This window comes from Haliotis asinina, chromosome 12 (genome assembly GCF_037392515.1).
Source record: "Haliotis asinina isolate JCU_RB_2024 chromosome 12, JCU_Hal_asi_v2, whole genome shotgun sequence".
Classification (NCBI taxonomy): domain Eukaryota; kingdom Metazoa; phylum Mollusca; class Gastropoda; order Lepetellida; family Haliotidae; genus Haliotis; species Haliotis asinina.
In genome coordinates, this window is record NC_090291.1 from 14,366,446 (window position 1) to 14,387,107 (window position 20,662).

General features: G+C 38.3%; 1 protein-coding gene and 1 pseudogene across 1 annotated transcript; one reads left to right on the forward strand and one right to left on the reverse strand.

The window, feature by feature from the left end:
- Positions 1 to 317: 317 nt before the first annotated feature.
- LOC137258954 (uncharacterized) lies at positions 318 to 11,607 on the reverse strand (annotated as a pseudogene).
- Positions 3,119 to 20,492, forward strand: LOC137258955 (uncharacterized). The gene is made up of 4 exons (XM_067796650.1): positions 3,119 to 3,206; positions 3,658 to 3,792; positions 19,361 to 19,495; positions 20,330 to 20,492. The coding sequence occupies exons 1-4, from the start codon at positions 3,135 to 3,137 to the stop codon at positions 20,435 to 20,437; spliced, it is 450 nt and encodes a 149-aa protein (XP_067652751.1). The 5' UTR covers positions 3,119 to 3,134; the 3' UTR covers positions 20,438 to 20,492.
- Positions 20,493 to 20,662: the final 170 nt, after the last annotated feature.

A 20,662-nucleotide genomic window follows, 5' to 3' on the forward strand; every position in this document is an offset into this window, starting at 1 on the left:
TTTTATACTTGCCCATACTCTTGAGACGTAATAAAACTTAAAATGCATTGCTTTAATGTTTCAGGTCCACCCACGTATATAATGATGCTCAGACTGTGTCTTTCATTGTTTCTTGTGGCATCACGTTTAGCAAAAAGCTTGCCCAGTATTTAAACAGAGGAATGTTCTGAGAATACATACATGAAATGGGCATAATATATCTCTTTCTTAAACAAAGTATGAAAGAATAAAAAGAACACAGACGTGAAACACCATGCTTTTATTCATAGGACTTTTATTAAATGACAAATCATATGACTCCGTTGTTCAGTGTGCAAGATTAATCAGTAGACGACATCTACTGACACATCATCTTGTTCATTATTCCAGGCATGCAGCGGAGCGAGCCACAGCATTTCATGGCGTCGATGCCATTGATTTTGCATTCCTCATTCCGCAGACGACACTGTGAAATGGAAATATACATCGGTGTAACAGCAACCAATCCTTTTAAAAAACAACCAACAAAAAACACCACAAAATACAACAACGACGACAACAAAAACCCATACAATGACGATGTCAGGAACACAAATAAAATCATATATTAAAATTTACACTTGAAGACATATCTGCACATCGGAACATTTACTAACGTGAACAAATACTGAACATCTGATAAATTGTACCTAGGTAGCCAGTATGGTCTAGAGATACATGTGAGTGCAATACCAGTCAAGGCATATAATTTGTTACGATGAGGTGGAAAGTGTCATACAGGAATAATTACTAGACAACAACGTGTTCACAATACGCGAAAGAAGACAAGCTAATCATGGCTAAATTGTACACCATAGGTTGTAGTTTCTAATCTACCCCAGGGCCACTGCCGATGTTTTTCTTGCAGATTCTTGTGTTTCCTATCCCAGACTCACACATGAGGCCATTACAGCAGGTTTCACCGTTTATCAGGGATCATGCATGGTCCTGCCACATAAGCTATGCAGAATGAAACCCCTTAAGGAATAATCATTAAACATGTGTGTGAGTCCAAGAGACACCGACATAATACTTGATTTATCAGTACTACACACTTGTACATATACACGAGTGGTAAACATCTATCAAAGGAATCACTTCTCGCTTTCCTTCCACTCCAGGGCTTAAATGAAATGAACTGAATCTACAATTCCCGTTCCCTCAATCCCTACCGTAATGATAATCGCAATAAACACGAACCAGGCATTAGGTCCGTTTTAAAAAAATGTTTAAACTGATCCTGGGCGATATTCAACTCCCTAAGGCAACATTCATTTACAGAAACCTACAGCAGTCGCGGCACTTCGGGGTTTTGTTATGTAATCTGAAAGTTAATGACAAGTATCGCGGGATTTAGAACTCACAAAGCCATGGGAATCTTGAATCAGAGCTGATGCTACGAGGATTAGAGCAATGCACACTTTGGACAGCATTGTGATAGAGAAAACTTGAAACGGAAGCTCATGTACGTTACCCTTTGTTTCAGTATAAGTTAAATAAGCATTTCATACGAACCTCAAATATATTACTTTGCATTCGTAGGCTTGGATTTCAGTCATAACAAACAACTACATGTGTAAAATATGATGCGCTTGAATCATATTGTTAATGTTAATTATGATGATAAATTTAAAGACCCACTGACCCAATGCCTTGACCCATGGAATAATAAATCTAAATCTGTTGGATATGGAAAACATTTCTGTAACCGACTTGCATTTCAAATTTAAGATACAAGGATTTACCCGAGCAGCTGACAGCCTGGAATGAAAATACTTATTTGACTCAGTTGGCGTATTTAATTCATACTACTGAGAGGTGTCAATTGAACATGATACATCAAATTAAAATTTGCATCCAATAATAGTCTGTCAATCATCTTTTCCGATACAATGTGACTGCACTGAACATAGATGAAGCATGTCGATCTTTAAAGGGTATCGTTACCTGTACTATTAGGGTTATCTTCTCACGTCGTGCTCTGAACGCGGAAACAGATGAGGACAATTACATGATCTTCGGAGCGAATACATAATAACGAATTTGAATGACATCACCATGTAACAGCTTATGGTTGATTTAAACAATTATGTTATGATAATATTTAGCTGCTAAATTCATGCATAAGCAAAACATTAATTAAATATTGCAAAAATCACAAGAAAATAGAAAGTGAGTGTGGAAACCTGCAATATATCGAGAAGTGAGCCCGACACGTTCTGACGCACTGTTTTCTTTTTATGAATACAGCGTTATATATTGTGTTTCAAGATAACAGATCTATCTAAGGAGAACCTAAATTTCTTTCACAAAATGTTTTTTTTTATCTTTGGGAAAAGCACAACAGAGGAATCTTGTGTTTGACCTACACGTGCTGTCATCACACATTCGCCATGGTGTTCGATTAGAAGTAGTCTTACTAGGTATTGTCTACTTGAACAAGCTACAAAAACAGTGGAGAGAATGTCAATTGAAATTTCCTGACATCATGGCAGCTTACTTATTATGAGTAAAAGGTTTCCAGATGTGAAATATGGGTAAATATTTCACATTTTGCCGTTCCAGCTACCATACTAGTTTCCTGTCAGAACATTAAACAGGCACTTGCATGCAATTCTTCTTCCACTTTCAAGTTCGATGAAGCATCATTGACACACGTGTCATGTGTGTCATGATAACTTATCAAGATCTACAGCTGATCAGAGAAACGTCGCATGCTGCTGTCAGATCATTAACTGATCCACCTGATCGCTGACACGAAATGTGACACATCATCTGTTCATCAAATCATACGCAGCTTGGGAAATGTGTATAAATTGAGGTACTTGCTAGGCAATGTACATTCTCAGTTTGATCCTACAGCTGAACAGGTATGTGAGATACACTCGAGTGAGTTAAACGTGTCAGCCATCATACATTAAATACATTAAATTACATACATTAAATCACACACATTCCGTTCTCGCAGAGTTGTGTAAGACAACTATATTTTAGCTACTGTAGGAGTACTTACTATAGTCTGCACTGGGGTTTTGCATTATTGCATATTCATTGGCACTTACAAGATTTAAATTGTATTGCATTGTATATTATTTCAGGAGTGCCCAAGCCTAACAATGATGCTCAAAGTGTGTCTTGCTTTGTTCTTTGTGGTGTCACTTTCGGCACAATACACCTTGGCCTTTGGGGTGAGTGTCCTAATCTTCTTTTCTTTGTAATTAATCTTCGTCTGTGTTAATATGGAGATTTCAAATCTGATCTGGCTGCCTTTAGTTTGAGACTTGTTTCGACATGGCAAAAGGAAACACAAATTATATCACATTGGGCCCAATATACCACGTTTTGGTATGGGATGGTATGGTATGCTGTTCCTAACCTCCAACGGTAACTTTGCTTTCGTTCATACGTCTTTGCATGATTTTGGTCATGAAAAAAATCTAATGTGCATTCTTTCACCTTAACAATAACTTGTTTACCGTATATCAATACCCACGTAATTATACGGAGAAATTCCTGTTGTTACCACAACACTGATTTTTGTTGGTAATACAATGCAACTATGCCTTGTTTAAAGAAGTCTAAATTGTTGTTTGCCTAAATTATAAGAAGGCTACACCAGACTTCTTCTTGTTGATTCAGTGTCAGAACGAGGGACAAACATGTAATGTGATGAACGGGAACACTTGCTGCAATGGCTTGACATGTCAGTATGCAATGGGCAACATCAGAACATGCCAGAGAAACATTGGAGGTGGTGTTGGCGGTGGTATGGGGGTAAGTTACCACACTGTAACAGTTGCCACACTTTAGACGTTAAATTCATAAATGCGTGGGTTCACCTTTTTCAGTTACTCGTATCCAACCCTTACAGCGAGGTTACGAAACTTCTATAAAAGTCATCCTGTTCAAATATTGTAATTTCAGTCTATTGTAATCTACTTTTGTCATGGATCCAGATGATCCCAAGAGATGACTCTATACTTGAAGATGATGCGGTGTGTGGACTAGTCTTTCAATCAAACCATGCCCTTTGTACCCATTGAATCCCAAAAAGCACGCCCCTCAAACTGGTCACTTGAACGCGAAATTACTTGCATATTCTTACACGTACAGCTTAGTTACGAAACTTGTATAAGAGTCATCATACGTATATACTTTTAAATATTGTAATTTCAGTCTATTGTAATCTACTCTTATCACGGATCCAGATGATCCCAAGAGATGACTCTGTGCTTGAAGATGATGCGGTGTGTGGATGTGTTCAAGAAAATATTCCGATTATGTTTTACAGTCAGTTTGTATGCTATGTGCCCACAGAACCCTTCACAGCATGCCTTATCTGAATGCTGCATTACTTGCAATGCATAGATGCATAATGAACACTTCGGTACGATAGTTATGTTAAAGGTGTAGATCATAATTATGCTTTCTATTCACATTTTTCAAAATTAGCTCTAATCATCGAGTCTTCTGAGTCGAGTGAAGATGTTCTCTGCAGACTACACGATATGAAGATGTGTAAAGGTATTCATATTATGTTTTACAGTGCCGTCGCCGTAACGAAGAATGCAGGATTAACGGTATGCCTGCCATGTCGTGCTGTGCATCTCTCCGGTGTCTGCCTGGATACATGAACAGAATGACTTGTCAGTAGATACATACTGACACTTTGAATTCCCTGTGTCCTATTTCGATATGTGTGCATAAAATGCTTATTTTGAACGTTTTATATTTGTTGTTGTTGCCCAATGCACACGCTGTCACGGTAAAATGGATCAATTGCATATGGTGTTGACACCGTCTTTAATCTTGAAACACTGAGATTTCAACAAAGACGAGGGATATTGGGGTAGCCATGTGGTTTTTAAAAGGCGCTCGCCCGTCACGTCAACGTCGAGGGTTCGATTCCTCACATGGATACAGTGGTATCTGGTGTCCACTATCGTGATGTTGCTGGATTATTGAGAAAATCGACAAACAATTAAACTCACTCAACCTTAAAATCAAACCATGGGAAGTAATTTGCCTCAAATTTAACTCTGTGTAGGTTGAAAGTCGTTTAAGTGAGGACACTGCATGCAGCCAAAGCTATACACATGATAATCATAAGACCTTGATACCAGCTTTATACTGGCTATGTGATGTGTAATTCCAAGAAAATGTGCAAGTTATACCGATTTCAATGTTCAAATAATTAATGCAGTGAGGGTTACATGTTTCTTTTTAATCACTAGTGGACAAGAAGAAAAAACGTGTGATGTAGAAAAGTCACACTTTGATGACAGCGGAGACAAACTCGACAGTACGAATTCTATAATAGGAATATTAGTTTTGTTCTACATCACGTGTTACACATGCTTCAATCTGCATGTACTCTGAAGTTAGTATTCTTAGATATAACAGGCTAATCACGATATTTTCTGATCTTTTTGACGTCAGAAATTGAACATCTCAAACCAAAGTTTAAAAATAAAACAATCAAAACTCTCTAATCCAGTTTCCTGTACACAACTCAGTCTGAATTTTGCGCGATGTGTTTTGAAATGTCGTAATCGACCACTGTTCGAGACTTACGTCTCACAGATATGACACGTGGTATTATATAGGATACATTTAGAAAGAACATCCCTGTCCCATTTCTATTCACAATTGCGTGCCAAGAACGTCCATTCAACAAAGTTCACTGCCAGTAAATCGTTTGAGACTTCATTATAAGTCACGTTAGACAAAGCACACTTATGTACAGTAAATCCCGTGTGTTCGTATTCTGCCGATTTACACAGATATTTAGTTTCATCAAGACACTGTTTTATACAGTCATCCATGCTCCATATCATCAGTACCCACTCACCCAATGTTGTATCCTTTTATTCCAAGGCCAGGATAGCGACTGAATGTGCGTCCACTCGGGTTACCTGGAGTCAGAAATTAAACAGCATGGCAGAATGTGTCTATCTCCTTAATCTAATAGACGAGTGATTACCGGATTGTTCCGTAAGGGAACAGCCACGATAAGCTGGGTTTCACATGGGGTTGCTCCGTAAAGGAACAGTCATGATAATCTGGGTCTCGCTTGGGGTTGTTCCGTAAGGGAACAGTCATGATAATCTGGGTCTCGCTTGGAGTTGGTCCTAAGGGAACAGTCATGATAATCTGGGTCTCGCTTGGGGTTGTTCCGTAAGGGAACAGTCATGATAATCTGGGCCTCGTTTGGGGTTGCTCCGTAAGGGAACAGTCATGACAATCTGGGCATCGTTTGGGGTTGTTCCGTAAGGAAACAGTCATGATAATCTTGGTCTCGCTTGGGGTTGGTCGGTAAGGGAATCGGACTCCCGGCCCGCAAAGCCTTCGTAGTGGTACAACCTATAGTGAGACTATATTAAATCTCTGGCTTACGAATGACGTGATGGTACTAACACTTTGTGGACACGGTCCCTGATTCTGAAAAAAACCCTAATAATCTGACCATGCTTGGAGCCAAATTTGATTGGCAAGATTCATGAAAGTTTAGTTTTAAGCCACACTCGGCAATGTTACATTTATATGGTGGCGGGATGTACATAGTAGCGTCTGGACCAGATAGTCCAGTAATCAACAGCATCAGTTGTAATTTGGATAAGATGACATTTTTCTATCAAGTAAGTGAGCCTGTCGACCCGGTCCAGTTATTTGTCTTGAGTTTCGCCAGGTACGCTATACGTTGACTTTCAGAACAAAACACAAATGCAAGTTATTAGCGTGCCTGAAAGTAAATATTTCAAATATTTTACTCAGTAACATTAACTATATTATGTGAGCGGTTTGTAACATTGCAAATCTGATCCAGACAATCAAGTGATCAACAGCGTGATTCCACTGGTTGGAATAGAATGACATAAGCCAAAGGTCAGCTAACATCCTATTAGTCCCCTCTTACGAAAAAACAGGAGGTGCGGAAGATCAATTCTAGCTCGGGTCTTCACAGATATGATTAGACTGTACTCGCTTATCGAAAAAGATATAATTCACTGCCACGAGATTCTGCAGATTGAGCTCTCACCAGACATTGGCAAACAGGTAACGTACATTTTCGGCATCCCGCAGCTGATGCAGAATAATATTGGTTTGGTGGACAGAGGCACCTGCCTTTGTAACACAGTGCGTCATTTTCACATCTGGCGCCAGGATTGCATGAGGTGTTTAATGAATCCTGAAAAACTATAGGGCAAAGGACATATATTCACAGCAAATGTTACACAGGTAGAAATGACTACAATAGCAATCAAAGTAGCCGAAGTGCATCCTAAAATAATTTTTCATAATTTTTGGTGGAAGTGTTTGGAGGGATATTGGTTTTACCCCCCACTGTGCACCCAACTGGGCAGCGATGAAAGGGGACAGGTTACATGTGTCTATCTACGAAATATGAATGAGATGTGTATCCTCTTAAATACCTAGTTCAGAACAGATAAATGTATGCTGATTGGCTAAAAGTCTCGCTGATGTGAAAATATAGGAAGGTAGGCATGTCGTAACTGCTGGTAAGGGAGCTTGGGCTTGTAACATGATGTATTGGTTGTCTATTTAATACTACACTTCAAAGGCTTGGTACCTGATCGATCTGCATACATCCTGTCGTGATAATCTAGGACTAGTAAAATTTTGTGCACACACTTATGGATGACGTTCACGTGATTTGGTAACAGAAAAGGTAAGAGTCATATTGACATTCATCCAACATGTGGCTGAGAACCGGTTCTGATGGAAGTACAAGGTGTACTCAATGGTCAATTCGGGATACCGCCATCGTGCCACATACTGATAACCATCCTTCGTCACCCATTTGTAGAATAATGTTAATATGTCAATATTAATATATCGAATTTTGTTTTATTAAAGCTCACGCGTATACATATAGTTCAGATGAAGAAATTACAACTTACAAGATCGAAACCTTACCTTGCTTCATCACTTGTCTACGAACAGTATAAATATTGGATGTGGTGTTAGCTGATCCTTCAGGTGACAGAAGTGGTGCTGTTAGCCATGAACATTTGTGCGACATTGAGTCTTTCAGCACCATCACACAAACCTCCTCATCCAGGCACCGGATAATGCACCTCAAAAGGCCCGGTCTACCATCATCTACAGACCAAGCGGTCTGACTGAGCATTTCCGTCGAAATCATCATGGTTGAATGCTTCAAGCCATACCTCTTCATTGAGGAACTGTATGCCGATGCAGACACAACCAAGAGCAATATGCCTAGCATTGTGGATGCGTGTCTTTGCTTTTGCTCTTCCTCAGCTAAGTGTGGGGATGAAGTACAAAAGAAGCACTTTATCATAAGAAAAATACTCCACGAGACGCTGATGTCAGCACTTTGTGTAGTAATCGTGTATAATTAACCAAAAGCCATAAATCTGGCGCTTCAATGTTGAAAATGATAGAGGACGAAACGATTTAGCAAAAAGGACACAGAAACAAATCATTTCACGAGACGTCCAGAAACTACTTTGCTGTAATGCTGCAAAATCTGACATTTTGAAAAAGCACCACTCTTCGCTACTGCTTGATTACCGATTCCCCTCTCCAATACACATTTATACTAAATGTCATGAAATTAATGTATTTGGTATCATTTTGCGCAAAATATCTCCCGAATCTAATTATGTACTAAACATGACAAGTCACAGAGGCATTTGTTTGACACGTTGCGCCCCTTTGTTGCACTGTCTGTAAAACGTTGACTTTTTTATTCGATATTCATGTATTCAATTTTGAAATGAAACAGAAAACGAAAATCAATTTATCAGTGGCAAACATATGTTTATAATAGCACAGTGTTTCTATAAGATAATTTTCATAGTAAATTTGCACTATATTTATATTAAGAAACAAACAAAAATGGGTTTTATCAGAGGGTAGTTACAATTAAAACGGCATACCCAAATGAAACTTGATAAAGGGGATAACTCTTGCCAAAAATATTATGAAGTATGATTAGAAGTCCGTTAAAGGGAAATAACTATGTAACATAAACACGCGCTCCTACGGTCACATCCCGTCGGATCCGTTATGCGCACAATTTCAAACCACAGTATCCAACCTGTCTAAGCGTCTTAAAGCAAAGGAACACGAGAATGAATATATTGATAGATTCAATTCATTATTTTATTGCATGAAAGGCCGTAGGTACGTATATAACAGAATCTAATCACTGCTCCTTTTGATGACTTCAAACCGTTTCAGTCCAAAGTGGCCCCATGAATAAGAAACCTAATGAACATAATGATAATCAGTGAGACGCGGATCATGATCGAAACATCAGACCAACTCTGTAAGGATTTTGAAGAATCTAAACCAAAGAAACTGACACGTTGTGTAACACACAATCATTCAAATACCCACACAGTTCACTACCTGTTACGAGACAGGAGTACACAGGGACAACCGGGTACGCGAGAAAGGATGGTGGCAGCACAGCACACGTTACTGAATCAATAATTATTACTTACTCGGCACTTGTGAAAATGCTTCTCGAACACATGGCTGTCCATTTCTCTGCACCCCCGAAAAGATCCAGTTAATGTTTTAATATTAATCACATGAGGGAATGCTTCTATGAAATCTGTTGGGTTGATGACTCCATCACATTCCGTCTTTAATGACATTCACCATTTTGGAAAAAAATATAACATGTTTTGTCAACTTCTAGTGTGGAGAAGCAAAAGCTAGTCTCTTGGCGCCAGTCAATGCACAGAATCTTTCTGACCTAGGTGTCTGTTGTGGCAGTGGGTAGGACCTGTAAAACTCATATTTAGTGGATTACCTATTACACTGTGATGGATCACCAGTAAAGATGACGATAAGTGTTAAATGATCGAATGTAGATATCAGATGTCAAGGATAGTGTTACTTGATGTTATCTTGCCTCATTGCTATCACTGAAAAACCAACGCACAAACAGGCATGTATTTACACGTTGCTTTGGTGCCTCAAACTTAAAAGTTGTGTTTAGTCGCATTTCACTGCAACATATTCCATCCGTACAGAGAACGTGCATGCTATGTTAAGATTTATATACGGAACGTTAGCACGTATCCTGCACTTGATTAAGGATAACCACGAACGCCACATGTTCTACTTTCCCAATAATGGCACTGAATGATATTATGATAGTCCAGATATACATGTATGAATAATAAAGTGTGATGCCGATTATAATATTTTCCCTCTGGATAAGTTTCCGTTGTGTACTGACTCCACCGTTGTCCCAGTTTCTCTTGCATCTCGCCACTCCATTACCTGTTTGACACGAGAGGCCAGCACAACAACCATTAGAGTTCCCGATCTCACATCTCTGCCACATGTTCTTGATCTGAATTGCAAGCACATTGCTATGTGATCTCATCAGAATCTCAAACAGATCACTGGTCCATTTACTGGCAGCTAGGGTCCATGCAGGTAGCAAAAACAGAAAGTCACCATTGTCCCTAGTATGGTTAACTACTTTCGGTTGTCTATAACGCTTTTTTTAAATTGTATTGTCCTAATGTTATGACATTGTTCAGACATAGGTACAAGTTAGATTTGGCGTGTCTGTGATAATCCAGTACCTTAAATTTGAGTACCTTAAATTTGAAATCACTCACTCACACACAGTAAACCTATTGGTAGCTCATCTCTACATTGCAACCACGGCATGTTGTCATGCAAAGGAGAGTCAAGAATCATTCAAAACAGGAACTGAGTGAGTGAGTTTGATTACACGCCCCACCCAGCAATGTTTCACCTATATGGCGGCAATATGTAAATAATCAAGTCTGGACAAGTCAGTCCAGTGATCAACAGCATGAGCATTGAACTACGTAATTTGGATACGGTGGCATGTGTCAACCAAGTCGGCGCGTCTGGCAACCTGATTCCGTTAGTCGCATCTTACGGCAAGCCTTGTTTCATTGATGATCAGTTCTAACCCGGATCTAACACGGGTCCAGGCCATGAATCACCATCATGTGAACCCAGTATGTAAAACAACAGTTGCAGCCTGCAGTTTCATAATGGGTAGTGAGTGAGTGAGTGAGAGCCTGACGCCACAAGTATTTGAGCAGTTTGTGATTTGTCTGCATAATGAGACAGAAGAGGTGGAACGGCGGCTTCCTTGTTATTTAGCGCCACACTCAACAATATTCCTGCTATATGGCGACTGTCTACACATATTCGATTAAGACCAGACAATCCAGTAATCAACAGCATGAGTATCGATACGATTGAATGTGATGATAACTGTCAAAGAGTCAGCGAGCATGGCCAGTCTAATTCTACCTCAGATTTCTTCGTTTCTACGGGTCATTTAATAAACTTTCAGGACAAAATTGGGGATCGCATTTCCCGTCCCACCACGCCCTCTGGATCGTGCACTTTTCATACGTTTTCCGCTTGTTTCTGGACGCCATTTGTTTCTGACAGCATTTGCCCTTTCAAGAAACTGTATATCATTTAACAGGAAGTGACAAATATACTCACAAGACCAATTAAATATGGTTATTGTTGCGCGATGGCAACAGCTACCAGAAGAAGGAAGAAGCCGCTGTTCATGGTATTCATTGTCGTTGACTGGTTCTTACCCTGAAATATTGGTTCACTTTAGAGTTATATATTTTTAACATCACATCGGCAATTTTTCAGCATTATGGAGACGAGGAAAGTTATTACTTCGGTCTGATGCAAATATTCAGTGTTTAGTATTTAAAAGTTAAATGCTTACATGTACTTTTTGTCATGTACAGCTGAGTTGCTAGAAAGAAATAGTATGCAAATGTATCGTCTTTGGGCGTTAATACAAATGAAGTCACTTCATTCACCTGGCGAAAGTGTAATGATATGTACGTGTTATTCATGTTACGGTTAAGAATTTACCGTGACAAACAATGTAAGAAATCCCCCGTGAACCAGCAAAACAGAACAAAGACAAGTCATAAACGTCCAAATTGTATTATTATGCAATGAGAGCAAGGTATACAAAGTCACAAGTCAATTTCACAATACAGATTTCAAATACAATATAAGTGAGACAAAACATAATATACTAGCAAACTCACCAAAGTCTTGGTGTGAGAGAGAATTCAACTATGCAGAATGTAAACACAGCGTTCGGTCTGACATCAGTTAATGTAGATTCAGGCTTTGACGGATGCAGATGGTATCACTCCAGAAAATGTCGGTACCGCAACAAGGCATCCAGCCTATTTATATATATTTAACCATTTGCAGAAAGTTCGGGCACAAAAGAATATCGTCAACGCTGTGGAATGCCCTTGATTAAGTCTCCCGGATGTAAACACATAGAAAACTAGGAGCAGATAAATTCCGGAAAACCAGAATGCTAAAAGTGTTGACCATCTATTGAAACGAAATGTGACCCATCATAATTATTATTCAAAACACGAAATGTTTTGACCCAATGGTAATTATCACTTAATTAGTAACAAAATATACAGAAAATACACACTCGTAACATTCATAACAAACAAGATGACATCCAAATATCCCCAAATTGTTTCGGTATTTGTTGGTATTGCTAATTCTTCAGAGCAAAGGGTGTTTTGTCTCCCAGTGCAAGACTGAGGACCAAATGCGCAAAGTGATTCACAGTTTGTTGCATTTCCAAAACTGGACTGTACATTCAACGTAACATATGTAAATTATATATTATGTAAATTATAACTGGTATTATAACGGTTACGCAAGGATATGCAATGTTGGCTTGGAAAAATAAGGAAATCTGAATTTACAAAGAAACATTATGTATGGATAGAAAGGGAAACAGGCAATGGGAATGTAAACATAATGTCACTTTAGTATATTCCTTAATCATATCGCCATTTGTCTCCCCCCAACCATCACTTAACATATTATATTATATCCATCACCAAGTACATGTTGTGGTTTTAATTTGATCACAATAGTTTATAGGACCTACATTGTGTTTATAACAACTTCATTGTTTGTGTGTGTTTTGTTCGCAGTGTCGTCACCGTAATGAAGAATGCAACATTACTGGCATTGACGCCATGAAATGCTGTGGCTCACTGCACTGTATGCCTGGAATAATGAACAAGATGATGTGTCAGTAGATGACATCTGATGATTGATCATGCAGCAACGTTTGAAAGTGTGAGTAATTTGTTTGTCGATGACCTCTTTTCTCCGTTCGAATAAACTTGCCAGATATCAGCTGAATGTATCTTATATGGTTAATCTTCTCTTTATGATTTCTGGTAAACAAAATGTAACGTCCATTTTGAGGTCCCTGAATCCTGTGTTCACAATGACAAGTTGGTTATAAGGAACAACGCATGGCTGAATGTTCATACAGTGTATAAATGTCATGCCTGGAACATTTGTAATACAAACCAACCCTACGTGTGGCAAGATCATAAACTAAACACACGAAAATATCATGTAATAAGTCATCACATGCTGTTAGGAAATACAATCTCATTGTGGTACTCATACAGGTATCGAAGGTACAATGTACTTAAGTTAATCTACCGGATAACACAATGTATCGTTACGAACAGGGTGGAAATCGAATATCCGTACAATACCTGATTCCATTTCCGCTATCCCGGCAGTGATATTGCTAGATCAAATACCAATCATTCGCGTAAAAAGGGTGGAAAACGAAGAAGCAAATAACTATATAGGTACATCAATCTCAAACACCATCTATGATAAGAACCCAATATTGACCAGGATAAATTGTCAGTTTTTCACGAAGTATGTCATGTTCTTTTTCTGTAAAAACTGTTCCACGCAATATCTGTGATGAATGTCAGTTGAAAATATATATTTGAAATCAAGGGCATTGTATGTCACCAGGTGTAATAATATGTATAAGCGAGTATGCCATCGTGAGCAAACCTACGTTATTTTCAGGTTGTTACGGTTAATGATTAGCTGTGACAAAAGGTATAAGAAATCACCTCGTGGAACTCGTGGAACATCGTTAATATGATATTTCCTATGTACACCATGTATATACATCTCTTGAAATTTTCAGTGCCAGTGACATACTGAAAGAAAAACCATGTCAAATGCTATTGTCCCGGATAAGGAATAGTGATAAGTATGCAGAGAGCAGGACTGTCAAGAGAAATGATGTTATTTTGTCTTCTTTTGTCGTCGTGTTCATGTATGTGGCAGACTTGATAGTTGAAGAACTTAATACCTGGACACACTCTACGTAAAAGCGAAAAGAGAGCAATGTTAGGCATTTTCTCTTGTACAACTTTCCCATTGAGCTGACATTTGTTCGAAACATGGTCGTATACTTGTAATGATTCAGCAGTATATTTCCTCCTTTTGTAATGTAGGGGTTATTCACTTTTAAAATATCAACTTTGCATTGTCCTCCGCGAAACATTCATAGGTATATATGAGGGGAAAAACGTCCTCAAATAAGGATTGTATGTTCGATTTTTGTCGATAAGCAGATCATGCAGTCATATTCGTCTTCATTTTCTTCTCTGGAATGACCCAATGTGTAGATTAAACGACACAAGATACGTTTGAATTTGTGCCATCGTTGTCATCCTATTACCCTCAGGTTGATACATATCATCGTGGTTGGACTGACATCATGTAGCATCTGATATGATCATTCCAAGATCAAGTTCAATAATAATGCTCAAAAGGCTTTGAAGTGTACATTTGAATGTGTACAATGCACGAACTTACATGGCACTGTACAGTCACTATATTAACCTTCAGAAGAAAAATAGCTTGACTGTTACTTTGATGAATCCCAAGGACATTGTGCTGACAAACTAGTTCAAATCAATGGTTTGGCACGGTATAATAACATTCTGTAGTAGAACGAAGACACATAAATCTCCACAACGAATTGCAGCGTATTAGAAAACTGGGTCAACTACATCCCGCTCAGTTACACATCTTTCGTCTGACGACATTAGGATTTTACGCAGGTTCATACTATTGAGACGTAATAAAACTTCAAGTGCATTGCATTAATGTTTCAGGCCTACCCAGGCACAACAATGATGCTCAAACTGGGTCGTTCATTTTTTTTCATGTTCCATCAAGTTTAGCACAAACTCTTACACAGTATGTAAACAGAGGAATGTTCAGAGAATGTCATGAAATATGTCATGTCATGACTTTATATATCTCTTTCGAAAACGTAGGACAAAGTATGATAAAATATAAAGAACACAGACGTGAGACGTCATGGTTTTATTCAGAGGATATTTAAATGACAAATGATATGACTCCGTTGTTCAAAATGCAAGATTAATCATCAGATGTCATCTACTGACAAATCATCTTGTTCATTATTCCAGGCATGCAGCGGAGCGAGCCACAGCATTTCATGGCGTCGATGCCATTGATTTTGCATTCCTCATTCCGGAGACGACACTGTGAAATGGAAATAACATCATAAGTGCACCATCAACTAATCCTGTCAAAATGAAAAAAAATGAAATAAACCTAATACAATGACAATGTTAAGAACACAAACGAAATGTTATTAACTTGTGTCATCAACTTCTTTGAGGGGTTTGGTGAGGGGACCAAGGTTTGACATAAGAAGAAGGTGCTACATAAGATTTGCGGGCTATGATTCAGAAACCAAATGTACAAAAAAAGGATGTGCTTCAATGCATTAAAATATAATATTATCTGGCTTTATATTTAATAGAATCTTACGTTCTGTGTATCTCACTGTAAGCATAGGACAAGCTGGTGAGCTAAAGCCCTTGTGTGTACTTACATGTGTAGCTGTTAATACATGTGTAAATGTGTCATGTGAATGTTTTTGCGGCACAGAAGCAAATATATACATTCACACGTTTGCAAGGTTGTACGGCTCGAACACCCTGGCAAATCAGCCTACAAGGTTTTGTAGGCTTTGGCTGTTAACCAATCAGAATTCGACAAATTTATCTTAAGGGTAATAATAGTCAAGACATATTCTTTATATTACAACGAGGTGGAAAGTGTCATGCAGGAATAACATACATCACTTTTTTCACAACTCGCGAAAGAAGAATATAATCATGGCCGAACTCTACCCTTTAGGTTCTATTTATTAATTTACCCCAGGGCCACTGCCGATGTTTTTCTTGCAGATTCTTGTGTTTCCTATCCCAGACTCACACATCAGGCCATTACAGCAGGTTTCACCGTTCATCACATTGCACATTTGTCCCTCAGTCTTGCACTGGAAAACAAAATAACTTTTACTTTGAGGCATGAAAAGCATCAGCAAGAATATACATATGGATGTGATCGTCTGTGTTGTGAGGAACACAACGTTTCTGAACCAGAATACACACTTACTACTTCGTTAGAAGAATAAAAGCAAGGTATTCGATAACTGTATTATGTAAATGTCAAACAGGATAACGTGTAAGATAAAACGTTTGGACACAAAGTAAGCCTGTTTTTGAGTGTATCTGATGATATTACCAATACAAAATGGAATACAGAAATACATTCAAAGTTTGAAGTATTCATGTAGTTGTGAAACCATGTGCTATAGGTACACCATCCTTCTACAATATAGATGGAGTGAATATAGTTAAACGAATGAATGAATTCATGAATGAATGAATGCATGAATGAATGAATGAATGAATGTTCAACGCGCTAAGGCACCCGTAACTTACATACATTAACATACACCTATGGCAGTCGCAGCACTTTGGGGTTTTGGTCTGTAATCTGAAAGTTAATGACAAGTGTCGCGGGATTTAGAACTCACAAAGCCATGGGAATCTTGAATCAGAGCTGATGCTACGAGGATTAGAGCAATGCACACCTTGGACAGCATTGTGATAGAGAAATACTGAAAAGGAAAGTCATGTACGTTAGCCTTGGTTTGAACATAAGGTAACTAAGCATTTCATATAAACCTCAAACATATTACTTTGTATTCGTGGACTTGGATTTATGCGTACAATATGGTTAACTGTTAATATTGATTATGATGTTAAATTCAAAGGAACAAAAACAAACGTCATCACATTAGAGAATGTTTGGCGATGTCTTGTCCCAAGGAATAAAAATATCTAAGTCTGGTGGAAATAGAAAACATTTCTGTAACCGACTTGCATTTGATATTTAACATACAAGGATTTACCTGTGCTGCTGATCACCTGAAATGAAGATACTTATTTGACTTAGTTGGCGTATTTATACCACTGGGAGGTGTCATTTGCGCATGATACATCACATGCAATCTTGCACCCCATAATTGTCTGTCAGTCATCTTTTCCGATACTGTCTGACTATCCTGCACATAGATGAATGTCGATCATTAAAGGGTATCTTTACCTACACCATTAGGATTATCTCGTCATGTCATGCTCTGAACGTTGAAACAGCTGAGGACAATTAAATGTCGTGCTGGGCGAATGCGTAATAACGAATGTGAATGACATCAGCATGTAACAGTTTTATGCTTGATTTAAACAATTATGGTGTATGTTCTCATAATATTTAGCTGATAAATACACGCATAAGCAAAAAATAATAATGTAAATCTCAAGAATAAAGAATGAGAGTGTGAAAGGCTGCAATATATTGAGAAGTAAGCCCGATACGTTCGGAAGCTCTGTTTTGTTTCATGGTCACAGCGTCATATATTGTATATTTTAAGATAACAACATCATCTAAGGAAAACCTAAATGTCTTTCACAAAATGTTTTATTTATCTTGGGAAAGCTCAACAGAGGAATCATGACGGATGTTTGACCTATACGTGCTGTCATCACACATTCGCCATGGTGTTTAATTTTAAAAGTAGTTTTACAAGGTATTGTCTACTCGAACCAAAAACGCAGTGGAGAGGATGTCTGTTGAAATTTATTATGAGATTATTCATTATGAGTTAAACGTCTTCACACGAGAAACACGTTTTGCCGTCCCCGATACTATACTTATTTGTTGAAAAAAAAACAGCTTCTACCAAACAGTTTGCTGTCAGAACATTCTTCCACTTCCAAGTTCGATGAACCGTCAATGATACATGTGTCATGCGGATCATGATAACTTGTCAAGATCTACAGCCGATCAGAGGAACGTCGCATGCTGCTGTCAGATCATTAACTGATCTACCTGATCGCTGACACAAAATGTGACATATCATCTGTTCATCAGTTCGTATGCAGCTTGGAAAATGGGTATAAATACAGGTACGTGTTAGGCACTGTACATTCTCAGTTTGAGCCTACAGTTCAACAGGTATGTAAGATTAACACTCGAAAGCTAAACGTGTCTGCCATCATACATTATATCACACTGCCAACAAAAATGTTTGTAGATGTTCGGTTGCTACTTTTACTAAATGCAAGGGAAAGAGTATAGTAAAGACCATCCAATCAACCATTATCTGCAGATTGTTTTGTCTAAAATAGTTTTCCACTTTGAAAATATAATACTAGCTAGCTTTACCTCCTTTTGTGACACTCTACTTTTATTTATATTACCTTAACAGGGTGATTCAAGGAAGGTTTAGGGAGACATAGTTCTTCAGTGGTCGAAATGTGTTGAAAAATGCATGACTTTTTGTATATTATTGTTACGTTAACATGTTTGCATACTTGATATGCCAGCACAGGACTCATTCAGTAATGAATGGTAACTTCTTAGAAAGCTAATTAGATACTGTTCCGTTGTCGCATTGTTGTTTCAAAGAACCATCGTGGCTACCGTAGGAGTAGTTATTATATTCTGCACTGGGTTTTTTGCATTAATGCGTATTCATTGGCACATTTAAATTGTATTGCATTGTACTTTACTTCAGGTGTGCCAAAGCATAACAATGATGCTCAAAGTGTGTCTTGCTCTGTTCTTTGTGGTGTCACTCTTGGCACAACATACCTTGGCCTTTGGGGTAAGTGTCATAATCTTCTTTCGGATGTAATTAAATGGCGTCTGTGTGGATATGGAGATTTCAAATCTGAGCTAAGCCCCTTTAATTTGAGGAATGTTTAGAGGCAAAAGGGAAAACAGATTATATAGCAAACCCTATATCCCAAGACTACGTTTTGGTATGGGATGGTATGGTATGGCTATACCATTCCAAACATCCAACGGTAACTTTGCTTTCGTTCATACGCCTTTGCATGGTTTTGGTCATGAAAAAAAAATCTAATGCCCACTTTTCACCTTAACAATAACTTTTTAACCGTAGTTCAATATCCATGTCATTGTGCGGAGAAATTTCTGCTGTTCCACAACACTGATGATTTGTTGGTAATGTAATGCAACCATACCTAGCTGAAAGATGTCTAAAATATTGTGTACAACAGACTCCTTCTTGTTGATCCAGTGTCAGAACGAGGGACAAACATGTAATGTGATGAACGGGAACACTTGCTGCAATGGCTTGACATGTCAGTATGCAATGGGCAACATCAGAACATGCCAGAGAAACATTGGAGGTGGTGATGGCGGTGGTATGGGGGTAAGTTTCAGAAATACGTGGCTGAACATTTTTTAGCTACTTCTATCCAACCCTTACATCAGAGATTTTCATTGCTCATAAGTGTCATGACAGAGAAAATGGCTATTTGTTGGATCCATATTCGTAAGTAATATCTCTCTTTATATGTTTTCCAATCAAATCATGCGCTTTGTACCCACTGAATCCTAAATGACACACCTCTCAATCTGTCCATTTGAACGTAATATTTCTTGCATCCTTCTTTTGATTGCTCACAAGTGTCACGAGAGACAAAAGTGGTATTTGTGGGATATTCGTATTAATATATCTCTTCATATAGTTCTGAATCAAGTCATGCGCCCTGTACCCATTAAATCCTAAATAACACACCTCCCAAGCTGGTCATGTGAACGTGAAATTACAGGCATTCATGTACAGCGAAAGTTACGAAACTTTCAAAAAAGACATCATATGTGTGTATTCAAATATTGTAATTTCAGTCTGTTGTAATCTACCTTTATCATGGATCAGGATGACCCCAATAGATGATTCTATGCTTGTCGATGATGCGATGTGTGGATGTGTTCAAGAAAATATTCATATTATGTTTCACAGTCAGTTTATTTGCTATGTGCCCATAAAACCCCTCACTTAAATGTTACATTACTTGCAATGCATACATGCATAATGTACATGCCGTTACGGTACTTCTGTTAAAGGTATCGGTCATATACATTCTATTCACAGTTTTCACAATTAGGCTATAATCATTGAGCCTGATCCAAAGTGATCATGATATCTGCACAGACTACAAGATATGAAGATGTGTAAAGGTATTCATATCATGTTTTACAGTGTCGTCGCCGTAACGAAGAATGCAGGATTAACGGTATGCCTGCCATGTCGTGCTGTGCATCTCTCCGCTGTCTGCCTGGATACATGAACAGAATGACTTGTCAATAAATATAACTGATACGTTTGTTTCACCATCACCTTGTGTGGCCATGAAATGCGTGAAAATAAAAAAAATATATGGTTTCAAACATACCAGCCTTGTGTTGACATGTGCACTTCTGTTGTTACTTTCAAAGAGAAGTGTGGTTAATGGCGTCTCTAATATGGACGGCCTTGGAGTTTCGTGTGAAATTATTAGATGAAGAGCCGTGACGAAGCATGCGTCAAATAAAA

What these genes read in the sequence shown, in the direction of transcription:
- LOC137258955 (XM_067796650.1), top strand. Translation starts at nt 3,135, where the DNA reads ATGATGCTCAAAGTGTGTCTTGCTTTGTTCTTTGTGGTGTCACTTTCG. An exon ending in GTGTTGGCGGTGGTATGGGG is followed by an intron (nt 3,793 to 19,360) that starts GTAAGTTACCAC and finishes TTGTTGATCCAG; the next exon opens with TGTCAGAACGAGGGACAAAC. An exon ending in GTGATGGCGGTGGTATGGGG is followed by an intron (nt 19,496 to 20,329) that starts GTAAGTTTCAGA and finishes CATGTTTTACAG; the next exon opens with TGTCGTCGCCGTAACGAAGA.